The 15806-nt window shown below is 43.2% G+C and overlaps 1 protein-coding gene across 1 annotated transcript in view; it reads left to right on the forward strand.

Annotated features, from left to right (window-relative positions):
- LOC112253481 (neural-cadherin-like) overlaps positions 1-15806 on the forward strand; it is a 107678-nt gene that overhangs the window by 37910 nt on the left and 53962 nt on the right. The window contains exons 7-10 of the mRNA XM_042322757.1: positions 9997-10139; positions 12534-12706; positions 14684-14852; positions 15396-15566. Coding sequence (XP_042178691.1) covers positions 9997-10139; positions 12534-12706; positions 14684-14852; positions 15396-15566 — 656 coding nt within the window. The remainder of the gene's footprint in view (positions 1-9996; positions 10140-12533; positions 12707-14683; positions 14853-15395; positions 15567-15806) is intronic.

Below are 15806 nucleotides of genomic sequence, written 5' to 3' on the forward strand. Positions count from 1 at the left end.
TACAGATACGGCATATAGGGCTACGTAAACATTGACTACAACCCCCTCCCCCAACACCAGTAGCCCAGTTTATATTATATTATTGAACTACAACAAACATCAGTAGTCTTTTTATTATATATATATTTTTTTAAATGTTATTTAACTAGGCAAGTTAATTAAATTTACAATGAAGGCCAAACCCTTCCCTAACCCGGACGACGCTGGGCCAAATGTGCACAGCACAAGGGACACCTGATCACAGCCAGTTGTGATACAGCCCTGGATCGAACCCAGGTCTGTAGTGACGCCTCTAGCACAGTGCATTAGACCACTGCGCCACTCAGGATCCCCTACCCTATAGTCCCCTACCCTCTATGTACTATACTATTGAGCTACAACCCCTCTCCCCTCCATCAGCAGTCTAGTTTAGTAGGATTATGATGAGGCTAAAATCCCTCTCACACCCCCCCCCCATTTCAGCTGCATGGTGAAGTGCTATTGGTAGTAGTAGCAATGACAGTAGTAAAAGATCAATTGATACACTTGACTAGATGTGTCACTAATATACCGCACATAATTACAGTGCATTCGGGAAAGTATTCAGACCCCTTCTCCTTTTCCACATTTTGTTACGTTACAGCCTAATTCTAAAATTGATACAATTATTGTTTTCCTCATCACACACAATAATGACAAAGCGAAAACAGGTTTTTATACATTTTAGCAAATGTATAAAAAAATATATAAAATAAAAACATTATTTACATAAGTATTTAGACCCTTTGCTATGAGACTCGAAATTGAGCTCAGGTGCATCCTGTTTCCATTGTTCATCCTTAAGATGTTTCTACAACTTGATTGGAATCCACCTGTAGTAAATTCAATTGATTAGACATAATTCGGAAAGGCACACACCTGTCTCTATAAAGTCCCGCAGTTGACAGTGCATGTCATTAAGAAGAATGGCGCCGGAGGGGGTGCCATTTTACAGGCTCCTAACCAATTGTGCTATTTTGTGTTTTTTTGCATTGTTTGTAACTTATTTGGTACATAATGGTGATGCTAACGTCTCTTGTGACCATAAAGAGCTTCAGAACTGTGATTACTCACCTTGAACTGGATGAAGATTTTTCTTTAATGAGTCTGGTAACAATTTATCAGCCAATGGATAACCCACCTCTAACATCCGTTCTATTGGCCAATGTGCAATCACTAAAGAATAAGCTGGGTGAGCTCCATTTGAGACTATCCTACCAACAGGACGTTAAAAACTGTAATATCTTATGTTTCACCAAGGTTTTCTGCGCATCGGCAGGACAAAACAGCTGCGTCTGTCCAGTAAGACGAGGGTGGGGGTGTGTGTCTATTTGTAAATAACAGCTGGTGCGTGATGTCTAATATTAAGGTAGCCTCGAGGTATTGCTCACCTGAGATAGAGTACCTCATGATAAACTGTAGACCACACTATCTACCAAGAGAGTTTTCATCTATACATTTTTTAGCTGTCTATTTACCACCACATACCGATGTTGGCACTAAGACCGCACTCAACGAGTTGTATAAAGCCATAAGAAAACAAGAAAATGGTCATTCAGAAGTGGCGCTCATAGTGGCCAGGGACTTTGATGCAGGCAAACTTAAATTTGTTTTACCTCATTTCTACCAGCATGTCACATGTGAAACCAGAGGGGAAAAAACGCTAGACCACCTTTACTCCACACACAGAGACCCGTACAAAGCTCTCCCTTGCCCTCCATTTGGTAAGTCTGACCATATTTCTGTCCTCCTGATTCCTGCGTACAAGCAGAAACTAAAGCAGGAAGCACCAGTTACTCGCTCAGTACTGAAGTGGTCAGATGACGCGGATGCTACACTACAGGACTGTTTTGATGGCACAGATTTGAATATGTTCCGGATTTAATCCAATGGGATTGAGTAGTATACCACATGAGTCACAGGCTTCATCAATAAGTGCATCGACGACGTTGTCCCCACACTGACCGTACGTACATATCCCAACCCGAAACAATGAATTAGATGCAACATCCGCACCGAGCTAAAGGCTAGAGCGGCCACTTTCAAGAAGCGGGACACTAATCCGGACACTTATAAGGAATCCCGCTATGACCTCAGATGAACCATCAAACAGCCAAACCGTCAATACAGGACTAAGACTCTCGTCAAATGTGGCAGGGCTTGCAAACTATTACAGACTACAAAGGGAAACCCAGTGACGCAAGCCTACCAGACGGACTAAATTACTTTTTATGCTCGCTTCAAGGCATGCAACACTGAAGCATGAGAGCACCAGCTGTTCCGGACAACTGTGATCACGCTCTAATTAGCCGATGTGAGCAAGTCCTTTAAACAGGATGTGTACTCAGAGCATGCGCGGACCAACTGGCAAGTGTCTTCACTGACATTTTTACCCTCTCCCTGACCGAGTCTGTAATACCTACATGTTTCAAGCAGACCACCATAGTCCCTGCCTAAATGACTTAGAACTAGCGTCGATAGCACCATAGTCCCCACCCCGTAGCACTAGCGTCGATAGCTATGAACTGCTTTGAAAGGCTGGTCAGTGTTCACATACCAACCCTTGACCCACTCCAATTCGAATACCGCAGCAACAGCTCCACAGATGACGCTATGTCAATCACACTCCACACTGCCCTTTCCCACCTGGACAAAAGGAACACCTATGTGATAATGCTGTCCATGACTACAGCTCAGCATTCAACACCATGGTGCCCACAAAGCTCACAACTAAGCTAAGAACCCTGGGACTAAACACTTCCCTCTGCAACTGGATCCTGGACTTCCTGACAGGCCACTCCCAGGTGGTAAGGGTAGGCAACGACACATCTGCCAAGCTGATCCTCAACACGGGGGACCCCCAGGGGTGCGTGCTTAGTACCCTCCTGTACCCCCTGTTCACCCAAAACTGTGTGGCCAAGCACAACTCCAACGACATCATTAGGTTTGCTGATGACACAATGTTGGTAGGCCTAATCACTGACAACAATGAGACAGCCTATAGGGAGGAGATCAGAGACCTGGCAGTGTGGTGTCAGGACAACAACTTCTCCCTCAATGTGAACAAGACAAATTAGATGATTGTGGACTACAGGAAAAAGAGGACCGAACATGCCCCCATTGACATCGACGGATCTGCAGTGGAGCGGGTCAAGAGGTTCAAGTTCCTTGGTGTCCACATCACCAACAAACTAACATGGTCCAAGCACACCAATACATTTGTGAAGAGGACACGACAAAACCTATTCCCCGTCAGGAGACTGATAAGATTTGGCATGCGTCCCCAGATCCTCAAAAAGTTCTACAGCTGCACCATCGAGCGCATCCTGACCGGTTGCATCACCACTTGGTATGGCACCTGCTCGGCATCTGACCGTAAGGTGCCACAGAGGGTAGTGCGTACGTCCCAGTACATCACTGGGGTCAAGTTTGCTGCCATCCAGGACCTATATACTAGGCGGCGTCAGAGGAAGGCCCAAAAAATTGACAAAGACTCCAGTCACCAGTCACACGACAAGCGGTACCGGAGTGCCGGGTCGTTGTCCAAATGACTTCTTAACAGCCTCTACCCCCAAGCCATAAGACTGCTGAACAATTAATCAAATGGCCACCTGGACTATTTGCATTGACCCCTATCTCCCCCTTTGTTTTCACACTGCTGCTACTTGCTGTTTATTATCTATGCATTGTCAATTTACCCGTACCTACATGTACAAATTACCTTGACTAACCTGTACACACACATATTGACTCGGTACCAGTACCCCCTGTACAGTATAAAGCCTCATTATTGTTATTTTATTATGTTACTTTTCTTTTTTTTTCTTTTTTTCTTTCCTTAAGTTTATTTAGTAGATATTTTATTAACTCTTTTTTCGTAAACCTGCATTGTTGGTTAAGGGCTTGTAAGTAAGCGGTAAGGTCTACCTGTTGTAATCGGTGCATGTGACAAATACAATTTGATTTGATGTCAGAGCAAAAACCAAACCATGAGGTCGAAGGAATTGTCGATAGAGCTCTGAGACAGGATTGTGTCGAAGCAAAGATCTGGGGAAACGTACCAAAAAATGTCTGCAGCATTGAAAGTCCCTAAGAACACAATGGCCTCCATCATTCTTAAATGGAATACGTTTGGAACCACCAAGACTCTTCCTAGAGCTGGCCACCCGGCCAAACTAATTCATCGGGGTCACTCTGACAGAGTTCCATAGTTCCTCTGTGGAGATGGGAGAATCTTCCAGAAGGACAAGCATCTCTGCAGCACTCCACCGATCAGGCCTTTATGGTAGAGTGGCCAGACGGAATCCACTCCTCAGTAAAAGGCACATAACAGCCCGCTTGGAGTTTGCCAAGGCACCTAAAGGACTCTCAGACCATGAGAAACAAAATTCTCTGGTCTGATGAAACCAAGATTGAACTCTTTGGCCTGAATGCCAAGCGTCACGACTGGAGGAAACCTGGCACCATCCCTACGGTGAAGCATGTTGGTGGCAGAATTATGCTGTGGGGATGTTTTTCAGAGGCAGGAACTGGGAGACTGGTCAGGATCGAGGGAAAGATTAATTGAGCAAAGTACAGAGAAATCCTTGATGAAAACCAGTTCCAGAGCACTTAGGACCTCAGACTGGGGCGAAGGTTTACCTTCCAACAGGACAACGACCCTAAGCACACAGCCAAGACTACGCAGCAATGGCCTCGGGACAAGTCTCCGAATCCCCTTGAGTGGCCCAGTCAGAGCCATCCAGAACCCGATTGAACATCTCTGGACCTGTGCAGCGACGCTCCCCATCCAACCTGACAGAGCTTGAGAGGATATGCAGAGAAGGATGGGAGAAACTCCCCAAATACAGTTGTGCCAAATTTGTAATGTCACACCCAAGAAGACTCAAGGCTGTAATCACTGCCAAAGGTGCTTCAACAGAGTACTGAGTAAAGGTTCTGAATACTTAAATGTTATATTTTAGTTTTTTCATTTTATTATTAGTAATTTCTTTCTCATTATGGGGTATTGTGTACATGTATTTGTATTTGTTATGGATCCCCATTAGCTGCTGCCAAGGTGCATTCAACATGTCAATAATACCTCTCACAAATATAAGTAGTGATGAAGTCAATCTCTCCTCCACTTTGAGCCAGGAGAGATTGACATGCATATTATTAATGTTAGCACTCTGGGTACATCCAAGGGTCAGCTGTGCTGCCCTGATTGAACAGTAGAGCGACAAAACTATGGCCTGTATGTCAGAGTCTATCTAGAAGATAGCGAAGGAGTCAGGCGCAGGACACAGGTAAGAGTAACAAACACTGATTTACTCAATCCAAAAACGTAACAAAATCCCTTTCCAAACAAGGACAAAACAGGACTCAAAATCCAACACACCGGAATTCACGAAAGACAGAAAGGGAAACCAGAGGGTTAATTAAGGAACATAATTATGAGATGGGAACCAGGTGTGTAAACAGACAAAACAAAAAGAAAAATGAAACATGGATCGGTGGCGGCTAGAAAGCCGGTGGCGTCGACCGCCGAACGCCACCCAAATAAGGAGAGGGAACAGCTTCGGTGAAAGTCGTGACACTGTAGGACCTGCCTTGATGATATTGTGTTATTAAGAATGCAGAGTAGCGCTTTTTTATGGACAGACTTCTCCCCATCCTAGCTACTGTTGTTTAAACTGTTGTATGAGTATAAAATCCACGGTTACTCCAAGCAGTTTATTCTCCTCAACATGTTCAATTACCACATTATTCATTACATTTTGTTGAGGTTTAGGGTTTAGTGAATGATTTGTCCCAAATACAATGCTTTTAGTTTTTGAAATATTTAGGATGAATTTATTCCTTTCCATCCATTCTGAAACTAACTGCAGCTCTTTGTTAAGTGTAGCAGTCATTTCAGTCACTGTGGTAGCTGGCGTGTATAGTGTTGAGTCATCTGCATACATACTGTGCCATCCGCATACAAAGACAGTGGCATGTCGTTAGTAAAGATTGAAAAAAGTAAGGGGCCTAGACAGCTGCCCTGGAGAATTCCTGATTCTACCTGGATTTTGTTTGTAAAGGCTTCCATTAAAGAACACTCTCTGTGTTCTGTTAGACAGGTAACTCTTTATCCACAATATAGCAGAGGATGGAAAACCACAACACCTACGTTTTTCCAGCAACAGACTATGTTTGATAATGTCAAAACCCACACTGAAGTCTAACAAAACAGCCCCCGCAATCTTTTTATCATCAATTTCAGCCAATCATCAGTAATTTCTGTAAGTGCTGTGCTTGTTGAATGTCCTTCCCTATAAGCGTGCTGAAAGTCTGTTGTCTGTTGGTAACAGGCTGAACGGTCGGCTATTTGAGCCAGTAAAGGGGGCTTTACTATCCTAGGCAGGGGAAGAACTTTTGCTTCCCTTCAGGGCTTCACACTTTCTAGTAGGCTTAAATTGAAGATATGGTAAATAGTAGTTGCAATATCGTCTGCTATTATCCTCAGTAATTTTCCATCCAAGTTATCAGACCCCAGTGGCTTGTCATTTTTGATAGACAACAACAGTTTTTTCACCTGTTCCTCACTTACTTTACGGAATTCAACATTACAGTGCTTGTCTTTCATAATTTGGTCAGATATACTTGGATGTCTAGTGTCAGTGTTTGTTGCTGGCATGTCATGCCTAAGTTTGCTAATCTTGCCAATGAAAAAAATCTTTAGAGTAGTTGGCAATATCATTGGGTTTTGTGATGAATGAGCCATTTGATTCAATGAATGATGGAGCGGAATTTGCCTTTTTGACCAACATTTCATTTAAGGTGCTCTAAAGCTTTTTACTATCATTCTTTATGTCATTTATCTTTGTTTCATAGTGTAGTTTCTTCTTTTTATTCAATTTCAGTGAAATTATTTGTCAATTTGCAGTGGGTTTGCCAATTGGTTGTAGAGCCAATAGACCTATTTGCCATTGATTTTGCCTCATCCCTCTCAACCATACCATTTTTCAATTCCTCATCAATCCACAGGGATTTAACAGTTTTTACAGTCATTGTCTTAATGTATTTGACTAGACATATCAGTTAAGAACAATTCTTATTTACAATGACAACCTACACCAGCCAAACCATAACCAGGACAACGCCGGGCCAATTGTGCACCGCCCTATGGTACTCCTGATCATGGCTGGTTGTGATACAGCCCGGGATTGAACCAGGGTCTGTAGTGACGCTGCGAGACACTTGGGAGCCCGCAGTGGGTGTATTTATTATTAGTAACTGTGATTAGCAATTTCAGGAATGTGTCAAGTGCAGCGTCTAGTTGCTCCTCATTACACACCACGGACCAACAAATATTATTTACATCAACAACATAGGAACAGCTACAAAACATCTTGTATGACCTCTTTTACACTACATTAGGCCCAGCCTTTGGAACTTTGATAACCTGAACCAGGTTGCAGGCACTAGATACAGTTTGAAGATTTCTCTTGAGTGGGCAGCCTGATGAAAGCCAGTAATATTTAAATCATACATTATCAAGCATGTCACACATGCTATCCAGATACGGACTGTTAGCACTTGGTGGTCTATAGCACCTTTCCACCAGAATGGGCAGGTGAGGCATAATGAACCTGTAGCCATATTATTTCAACAGTATTTAACATGAGATCCTCTCTAAGCTTTACAGGAATATGTTTCTGAATATAAACAGCCACATCTCCACCTTTGGCATTTCTGTCTTTTCAGTAGATGTTATAACCACGTATTGCTACCACTGTATCATCAAAGGTATTATCTAAGTGAGTTTCAGACATTGTCAGAGTATGAATGTCATCTGTTACTAGCAAATTATTGATTTCATGAACCTTGTTTCTTCCTGCTATAGGGCACACCACCTCAGTGCTAACAGTATAACTCTGGTTCATAGGCACATGATTACTGCATACAATAGCTGTAGGATCTGTAGAGGCATTCAGGGCAGTTAGAGGGACATAAATTAGGTTACTTACATTGTGTCTTCCAACACCCCTGGGATAATGTACATTTGCTAAAGTATTATTATGACTCAGCGACACAATGGTAGGGATTCACTGAGCTGGGTTTGGGTCATTGATAAGTCATTGTCTCAAAGCAGCCTTATAATGCTGTGAAAGGATCCAGGAACCCAAATGATTTGGGTGGATACCATACTCCTTATAAAACAAGCTTTGTTTCCAGAATGTATCAACATTGTCAATAAATGTTACATCCACAGCGCTGCAACAGTCACGTAGCCAGTTATGGAGGGCTAAAAGTTTGCTGAAACGTTCAATGCCACGATTTAGGGAGGGCACAGGGCCATATATTATGGGGTGTTTGTTGGTGTTAAGTAGCGACCTAATCAGTTCTTTAAAATCCATCTTCAGCTGTTCTGAGCTGCCCTGTGTGTAGATTGATGAGGGAGAAAAACGATTTAATCCATTTTATAGTAAGGCTGTAACGTAACAAAATGTGGAAAAAGTCAAGGGGTCTGAATACTTTCCGAATGCACTGTATATCGAAAAAACATCACACAGATTACACCCTTCCCAATTAAGGGGATGGGAAAGGGGGATACCTAGTCAGTTGTACAACTGAATGCATTCAACTGAAATGTGTCTTCCGCATTTAACCCCTCTGATTCAGAGAGGTGCGGCGGGCTGCCTTAATCGACATCCACGTCTTCTGCTCCCGGGAACAGTGGGTTAACTGCCTTGCTTAGGGGCTGCCTTGCTCAACGACAATTAAGCTTTGCTCTATGGTGTAACACCATACAGATATCTATCAAAGTGAATAAAAAATGTATAGAGGGTGTGGACTATTTGGAAAGCTGAGGGGAAGGTGGGGGACAGTTTTGAAAATGTTCACGTGGGCTGGCTGCGTTCATTCCTCTGAGTGACTCAGGCCTTTTACTGCCAGTTATGTGACAGAGACCTTCGATAGAGTGCCAGCACATCTAAGAGGCCCTGTCAGTTCCAGGTGTCACCTCAGGGAACAGACGGATATGCATGCAGACATACAGACAGGCAGACAGACAAGATACGTTCTGTGTGGCCTCGTCTCGGTTACTTAGATCAGTGTGTGAGAGGAAGAGATACATTGAGGATAGCATGAGTGATACTCAGTGGAGAGATGCCTGAGTGGTCCCGTCTGGAGGCGCGTGAAGAACCTTTTGAGCCGGGTGACAGATTACAGGCCACTCATGTTGCCACGGTGACTGTCACAGCTGGCGGAGATGAATCACCCATCAGCGTTCTTCTGTAAACCACACGAACACAGCCGTATTCTGCTGACGAGTCTATCATTTATCTCTCTCCCTCTCTCTCTCCCTCTCTCTCTCTCTCTCTCTCTCTCACTCTCTCTCTCTTTCTGTCTCTCTATCCCAGTCTTTCTTCCACATATCATTGACCGTGTCATTTCCCACTCCTCCTCCCGCATGTCTTGCCCACCAACACCGCCCCCCCGTCTTTCTCTCTTCCCTTCTCTCTCCATCTTTCAATCCTCTCCCATCAAATAGAACAAGCCTCTCTACCCCATCATCCCACTCGACCAGTCTATTACTCTCTTGTTCCTGGCTGAGTATCCCAGTGCCCAGCACCACACAGCAAGCAAATCACTGTTGACATTTTAAAAGGCACTTGATCAAATGGCACAGAGTGGGCTGGCTATGTGAAGGCCCATTTGTTCAATGAGCTCAACATCCCAGCAGACATGAGCATTTGTCTTTGACCAGGCCGGCTCAGAGTAGCTAAATCAAAGTGGCAGGCAAAGCCAGGCTCATAACCATAATCAGTCTGCTGCTGCTTGGACTATGTGATTGATACAGTCACACACAGTGTGTGTGTGTGTGTGTGTGTGTGTGTGTGTGTGTGTGTGTGTGTGTGTGTGTGTGTGTGTCTACACACAAACCTCTTTATATACGTGTGTGTCTGTGTTAATGTCTGTGTACACATAATGAATTTCTCCTATTCCTCCCAGCTATCGGACTTTTGTCTCCGAGGACGCTGGCCCCAACACACTAGTTGCCACGGTACTGGCTAAGGACCCAGACGGTGATGGAATAGTGTACTCATTTACAGCTGGCAACGAAGGGGGCAACTTTGTCATTGACAGCCAGAAAGGTGACCATTTGTGGAATGCTTTGTACTTCTTTTATGATGTGTCAATACTAATTGACACCAAAGGTTTATGAAAAAGCAACAATTTCAAAAGAACCTCAGACTGTTTGTTTATTGAAGTCATAAATACAAAGAACTACATTACTGTATATCCAGGGCTTTTCTTTTGTTCCCCTAACATAGTTTATTCTCTCATATAGAAAATAGTTCTGGCCTGTGTACTCTGTATTTTGTGGCTGTGCAATTTATCTTTCTTTTTTTTTTACCCTCTGATCCGTAACCAGCAGGACATTTGTCTGACAGGGTGACATTTGTCAACCAACCCTTTCAATTCAATTTCACATTAGTTTTTCTATCATAGCTCACAATCTACAGCTTTTACACTCCCAGCCTCCATCTTGAGTCTATTTTCCCTTCTCATCCGTCCTCCCTTGCATCTTAAAGATAAGGCAAACGCCGAGCCTGCCCCAGGGATAAGAGACATAAGTGGTCGCTAGGGAAACGTTTTTTATTTTATTTGTATTTTTTTTACATGTTAAGAATGCAGTTGGGGTCTCAACTTACTACAGAGAGTAGGAATAGTAGAATACACCAGGTGCAATTTCAAAAAATTTGACTGTCCTTCAGCAGTTTTTCTCTTGTTATGTCAGTCACTGAAAGTCACTCAATAAGCCATGTCAACCATTTTATGATTGGTAGTTAGTCTAGCCAGCTATCTAAACCATCTAAACCATTGATTTTGTTAGTTCTTCTAATTGAAATATCATATGAACATGGCATAAGTCATGGCAAAATGGGTAGAATTGCAGGAAATTAGCTTGAAAACTGCAAAAATGTCTCTCCGCCACATGGCAAAATGAGTAGAAATGCAGGACATTAGCTGTAAAAATGCAAATATTTTCTCTCTTCCCCGTGTCTAAATGAGTAGAATTGCATGCCATTTGCTATAAAATTGAAAAATGTTCTGTCTGCCCCATAGTAAAATGTGTAGAATTGCAGAAAACGGCAACATTATCTCTATGCCCAATGGCAATGTATAAAATTGCAGGAAATTAACTCTAATCTTGAATGTTGACTCCACTGTCGAGGGGGGGTTCACTAAAATGTTTTGCCGTGAGGTGGGGGGCCCTCCACCAAATCTTGCTTAGGGGCATAGCCCTGGGTAAAGAGCAGGCTACTGTAGGTTAATATGAGAACAGAACGTTTTTTAATGGAAATTAGTCACTTGCCAAAGAAATTATAATAATACAAAAAAAACATATATACTGTACAGCAGGTTCTGTCACAAAATGACCTACTGTAGGTGACAAAGATCTAGATGGATATTGTAATTCGTCAGCATAGTAACAAACCCTCACCTCGCAACTCAACCCAGCAGAGAGAAATATTTTCAGTTTTAAAGCTAATTTCCTGCAATTCAAAACATTATGCCATAGAGAGAAGGGAGCATTTAGCCATTTAAAGCTAATTTCCTGCTATTCTGCATATTTTCCATGTCTTATGTGTGTTCATATGATACCAGGAGTCGAATCCCGACCAAATTCCTAAAAATGAAAAACGGAAGAAAAAACTGTTTGAACCCATTCTGGGTCCGGATCTGGCCCGCGGACCGCCTATTGACTATGGCTGCTGTACAGTATGGCTAAAACAACATGAGACCGGCTAAGTACAGTATATTATAGTTAATAATTTTGTGTCTAGACTGTGGAGACCTCCTCTACCACAGACAATTAGTGAGCAAGAAGTAGACGAGTGAAAGAACTCAGAACCCTGCCTGTTGTTTTTAATCAGGAGGAGCAGTGAGAGATGAGTGATACAACAAGAGGAAAAACTCCCTGTGCTCTCTCTCTCTCTCACATCAATTACTTTCCCCCAGATCACAAGAAGCTCATCCTGAACCCATTGATGTCAGTATTTACAGAGAGAACAGTTGACTCAGATGCTGTTCTCCTTTCGTTGATCCTTTTTTCCTCCTTGTTATGCAAACGCAAGACAAGGAGAAAACAAGGACATCTAACGTGCATGTATGTAGCCTGGTTAACTTTTAGCCCTTGTCACCTTCACATGGGAATGGGGACCTCTTCTCAGCTGAGCTGGGTGAAAGTACAGTTGGGGACATAAAAAAATGAATCTGTACTAAACTACAATAAAAAACATGTAATGTAACTGCACCACCAGGGGAATATTTAAGAGACGTATTTAATTACATGGGTTATAGTTAGATAATTGCTAACGAACTTGGTGCTTGGCGTTACCCTGCGACATGGTAAGAAGTCACATTAACAATGTAACTGGCTGCGGCAAAGGCATTTTGAAAAAGTAACGTTTTAATGTCTTCAATCGTAGGTAGTGGTCCCTTGCTAAGGTTGTAATGGTCCTCTCGTCTCATCTTTTTAGGGTTGATCCGGCTGCGCTCCACCCCCCCTCCCAAGCTCCAGGGCCTGGAGTATGTCCTCAACGTGACGGCTACGGACGACAACGCCTCCGGGGGGCCACACCCACTCTCTGCAACTGCCCGGGTCATCGTGGGTGTTGATGACGTCAATAACAACAAACCCATCTTTGAGAAGGTGAGGAAAAAGTATTGTGGATGATGTCCCTTTATACACACAGTAGTACATTGGACTGTATACAGGAAAGTAGTGTTACAATTGTCTTCTATGTAGTCTTCTCTGTCAATGTCTTGCGCTGTCTGTCTGTCTGTCTGTCTGACCTTCCAACTCTCTCTCTCTCTTTTGCTCTCTCTCCTACTTCCCCTGTCTCTCTACAGTATCCCCCTTATGTTTCCCCCAGAGCTCTGATTAGTGCACATGCTATTTGAAGACAGGGATTTTAATTTATTTATGAAAAAAGTGACGTATCATCATGATATACTATACCTGGCTAACTAACGTCCTCCTTAATTAGGAATGATGTATACTTGGTCTGAAAGGTCTTCATAAAGTTCGTAAAGTCGTGAGGTCTAGTGGATGGCTGGAAGGTGTCGAGGTGATACACTAGATGACCAAAAGTATGTGGACACCTGCTCGTCGTACATCTCATTACAAAATCATGGGCATTAATATGGAGTTGGTCCCCCCTTTGCTGCTATAACAGCCTCCACTCTTCTAGGAAGGCTTTCCACTACATGCTAGAAGATTGCTGCAGGGACTTGCTTCCATTCAGCCACAAGAGCATTAGTATGGTCAGGCACTGATGTTAGGCCTGGCTCACAGTCGGCGTTCCAATTCATCCCAGAGGTGTTAGATGGGGTTGAGGTCAAGGCTCTGTGCAGGCCAGTCAAGTTCTTCCACACTGACCTCGACAAACCATTTCTGTATGGACCTCGCTTTGGCACAGGGGCATTGTCATGAATCTTCTAGAATGACATTGTATCCTGTAGCTTTAAGATTTCACTTCACTGGAACTAAGGGACCTCGCCTGAACCATGAAAAACAGCCCCAGACCATTGTACCTCCTCCACCAAGCTTTACAGTTGGCACTATGCATTGGGGCAGGTGGCGTTCTCCTGGCATCCACGAAACCCAGATTCGTCCATCTGCGTGTTTCTTCACTCCAGTCCAATGGCGGTGAGCTTTTCACGGAACCCAAACCGGCTGCGCACGTGAGCCATCGTGCATAAATGTATTTTGTCCCCCCACACCAAGCGCGATCATGACACGCAGATTAAAATATCAAAACAAACTGAACCAATTACATTAATTTGGGGACAGGTTGAAAAGCATTAAACATTTATGGCAATTTAGCCAGCTTGCTTGCACTTGCTAGCTAATTTGTCCTATTTAGCTAGCTTGCTGTTGCTAGCTAATTTGTCCTAGGATATAAACATTGAGTTGTTATTTTACCTGAAATGCACAAGGTCCTCTACTCTGACAATTAATCCACACGTAAAAAGGTCAACCAAATCGTTTCTAGTCATCTCTCCTCCTAGGCTTTTTTCTTCTGTTGACTTTATATTGCAATTGGCAACTTTCATAAATTAGGTGCATTACCGCCACTGACCTCGTTCGTCATTCAGTCACCCACGTGGGTATAACCAATGAGGAGATGGCACGAGGGTACCTGCTTCTACAAACCAATGAGGAGATGGGAGAGGCAGGACTTGCAGCGCAATCTGCATCACAAAGAGAACTGACTTCTATTTCAGCCCTTGACAACGCAGGCGTTCGTTGGCGCGTGAGAGCAGTGTGGGTGCAATAATTGAATAATATTGATTTCCACATTTATTTTGCAACGCTCGTGTACGCAACGCGAGCTCTAGCAGGGCAGACTCATCAAGGAAAAGGTAGACATGATACCAGGGAAAGACAGGGTGGGTGGGGCAATGTTGAGTTGTGGTTTGATGTGGTGGTGGACCTTCAAAGAAAGGAATGGCATTGCTCTATTTTCAAGCCTATCACGTGTACTGTGCAAATGTCTACATAGTACAATGAGTATTTTCTAACCTAATTTCTGGATTCAGTCTGAACCCACCCCATCTGCCATTTCTTTTTTTCGTTATCTTTCTGTCTCTCTCTCCCACACCTTATTTTCCCTCCCTCGCTCAGTGTCAGAAGTATAGGGAGCAGGCATCTGTGTTGGAGAACCAACCCACAGGGACCTTCGTGCTGCAGGTGCACGCGGTGGACGCAGACGAGGGGGCCAATGGGAAGGTCAAGTATGGCCTGATGCACAGAGACAGAGCCATGCCTGCCTTCAGAGTCCATCCTGACACAGGTAGGTACAGAGGGCAAGGATCCCAGTTAGATCTGGTGGTACTTGTTGAATTAGCCATAACCAAGCAGGATGTTTAGCATGGAAACAAAAAGGATTTAAGACCAGGGGTAAATGCGTAACAGGTTTAACAATTCCCATGCAGTCTTGATACTCTTAATAATATTTATTTTTAATGGTATTGTCAAATAAATGCCCTTTACATACCTGTACAATTGAAATGAAGTATTACACCTCATACTTAACTTCTATTTATCGACCTATCGATCACGTTTTGCAGTATAACAATGTACTGTTTTAATCATAAATGGATCCAGGATAAATGTAACAATAATCAATAATGTCATGACAAATACAGCTATCCTATTAACGAGGTGTGACTAAGTTCTTGAGTTTTTCCCGACCACTCAGGAAAAAACTCAGGAAACAAAATTAGAGAACAAAACTAGGGCCCAGAGCATTTCCTCAATTTCATGGTCACATAGTTACCTCATGAAAAACTCAGGGGCCCTAGTGATGACCTTAGGCATCTGACCTCTGTGTCAGGTGTGATCGTGACGGCACGGCGGTTCGACCGGGAACGTCAGAGAGAGTACTCCATCACAGTGACGGCTACAGACTGGGCTGACGAGCCTCTCATAGGGATCTGTCAACTCAACGTCCTCATCCAGGACCACAATGACAACAGCCCCAAGTTTGAGAACCTGCGCTACGAGTGTGAGTGTCGTGTTATACATAATAATACATATGATAAAAGTATAATATAATACTAATACATATGATTGATGGCAGACTGACCATTCGTTATCATGATATAGACTATTAACCAAAGCTCTTAGAAAAGGTTTTATGTACTATGCGTTATGCATAGTAACTCTTTACTTAATTATCTGGTAAAAGTTGTCATCGTAATCCATTGTCTTTACATGTATTGCCATACGTAAAGATGTAAGCATA

The sequence above is a fragment of the Oncorhynchus tshawytscha genome, linkage group LG06 (assembly GCF_018296145.1).
Source record: "Oncorhynchus tshawytscha isolate Ot180627B linkage group LG06, Otsh_v2.0, whole genome shotgun sequence".
NCBI classification, from domain to species: domain Eukaryota; kingdom Metazoa; phylum Chordata; class Actinopteri; order Salmoniformes; family Salmonidae; genus Oncorhynchus; species Oncorhynchus tshawytscha.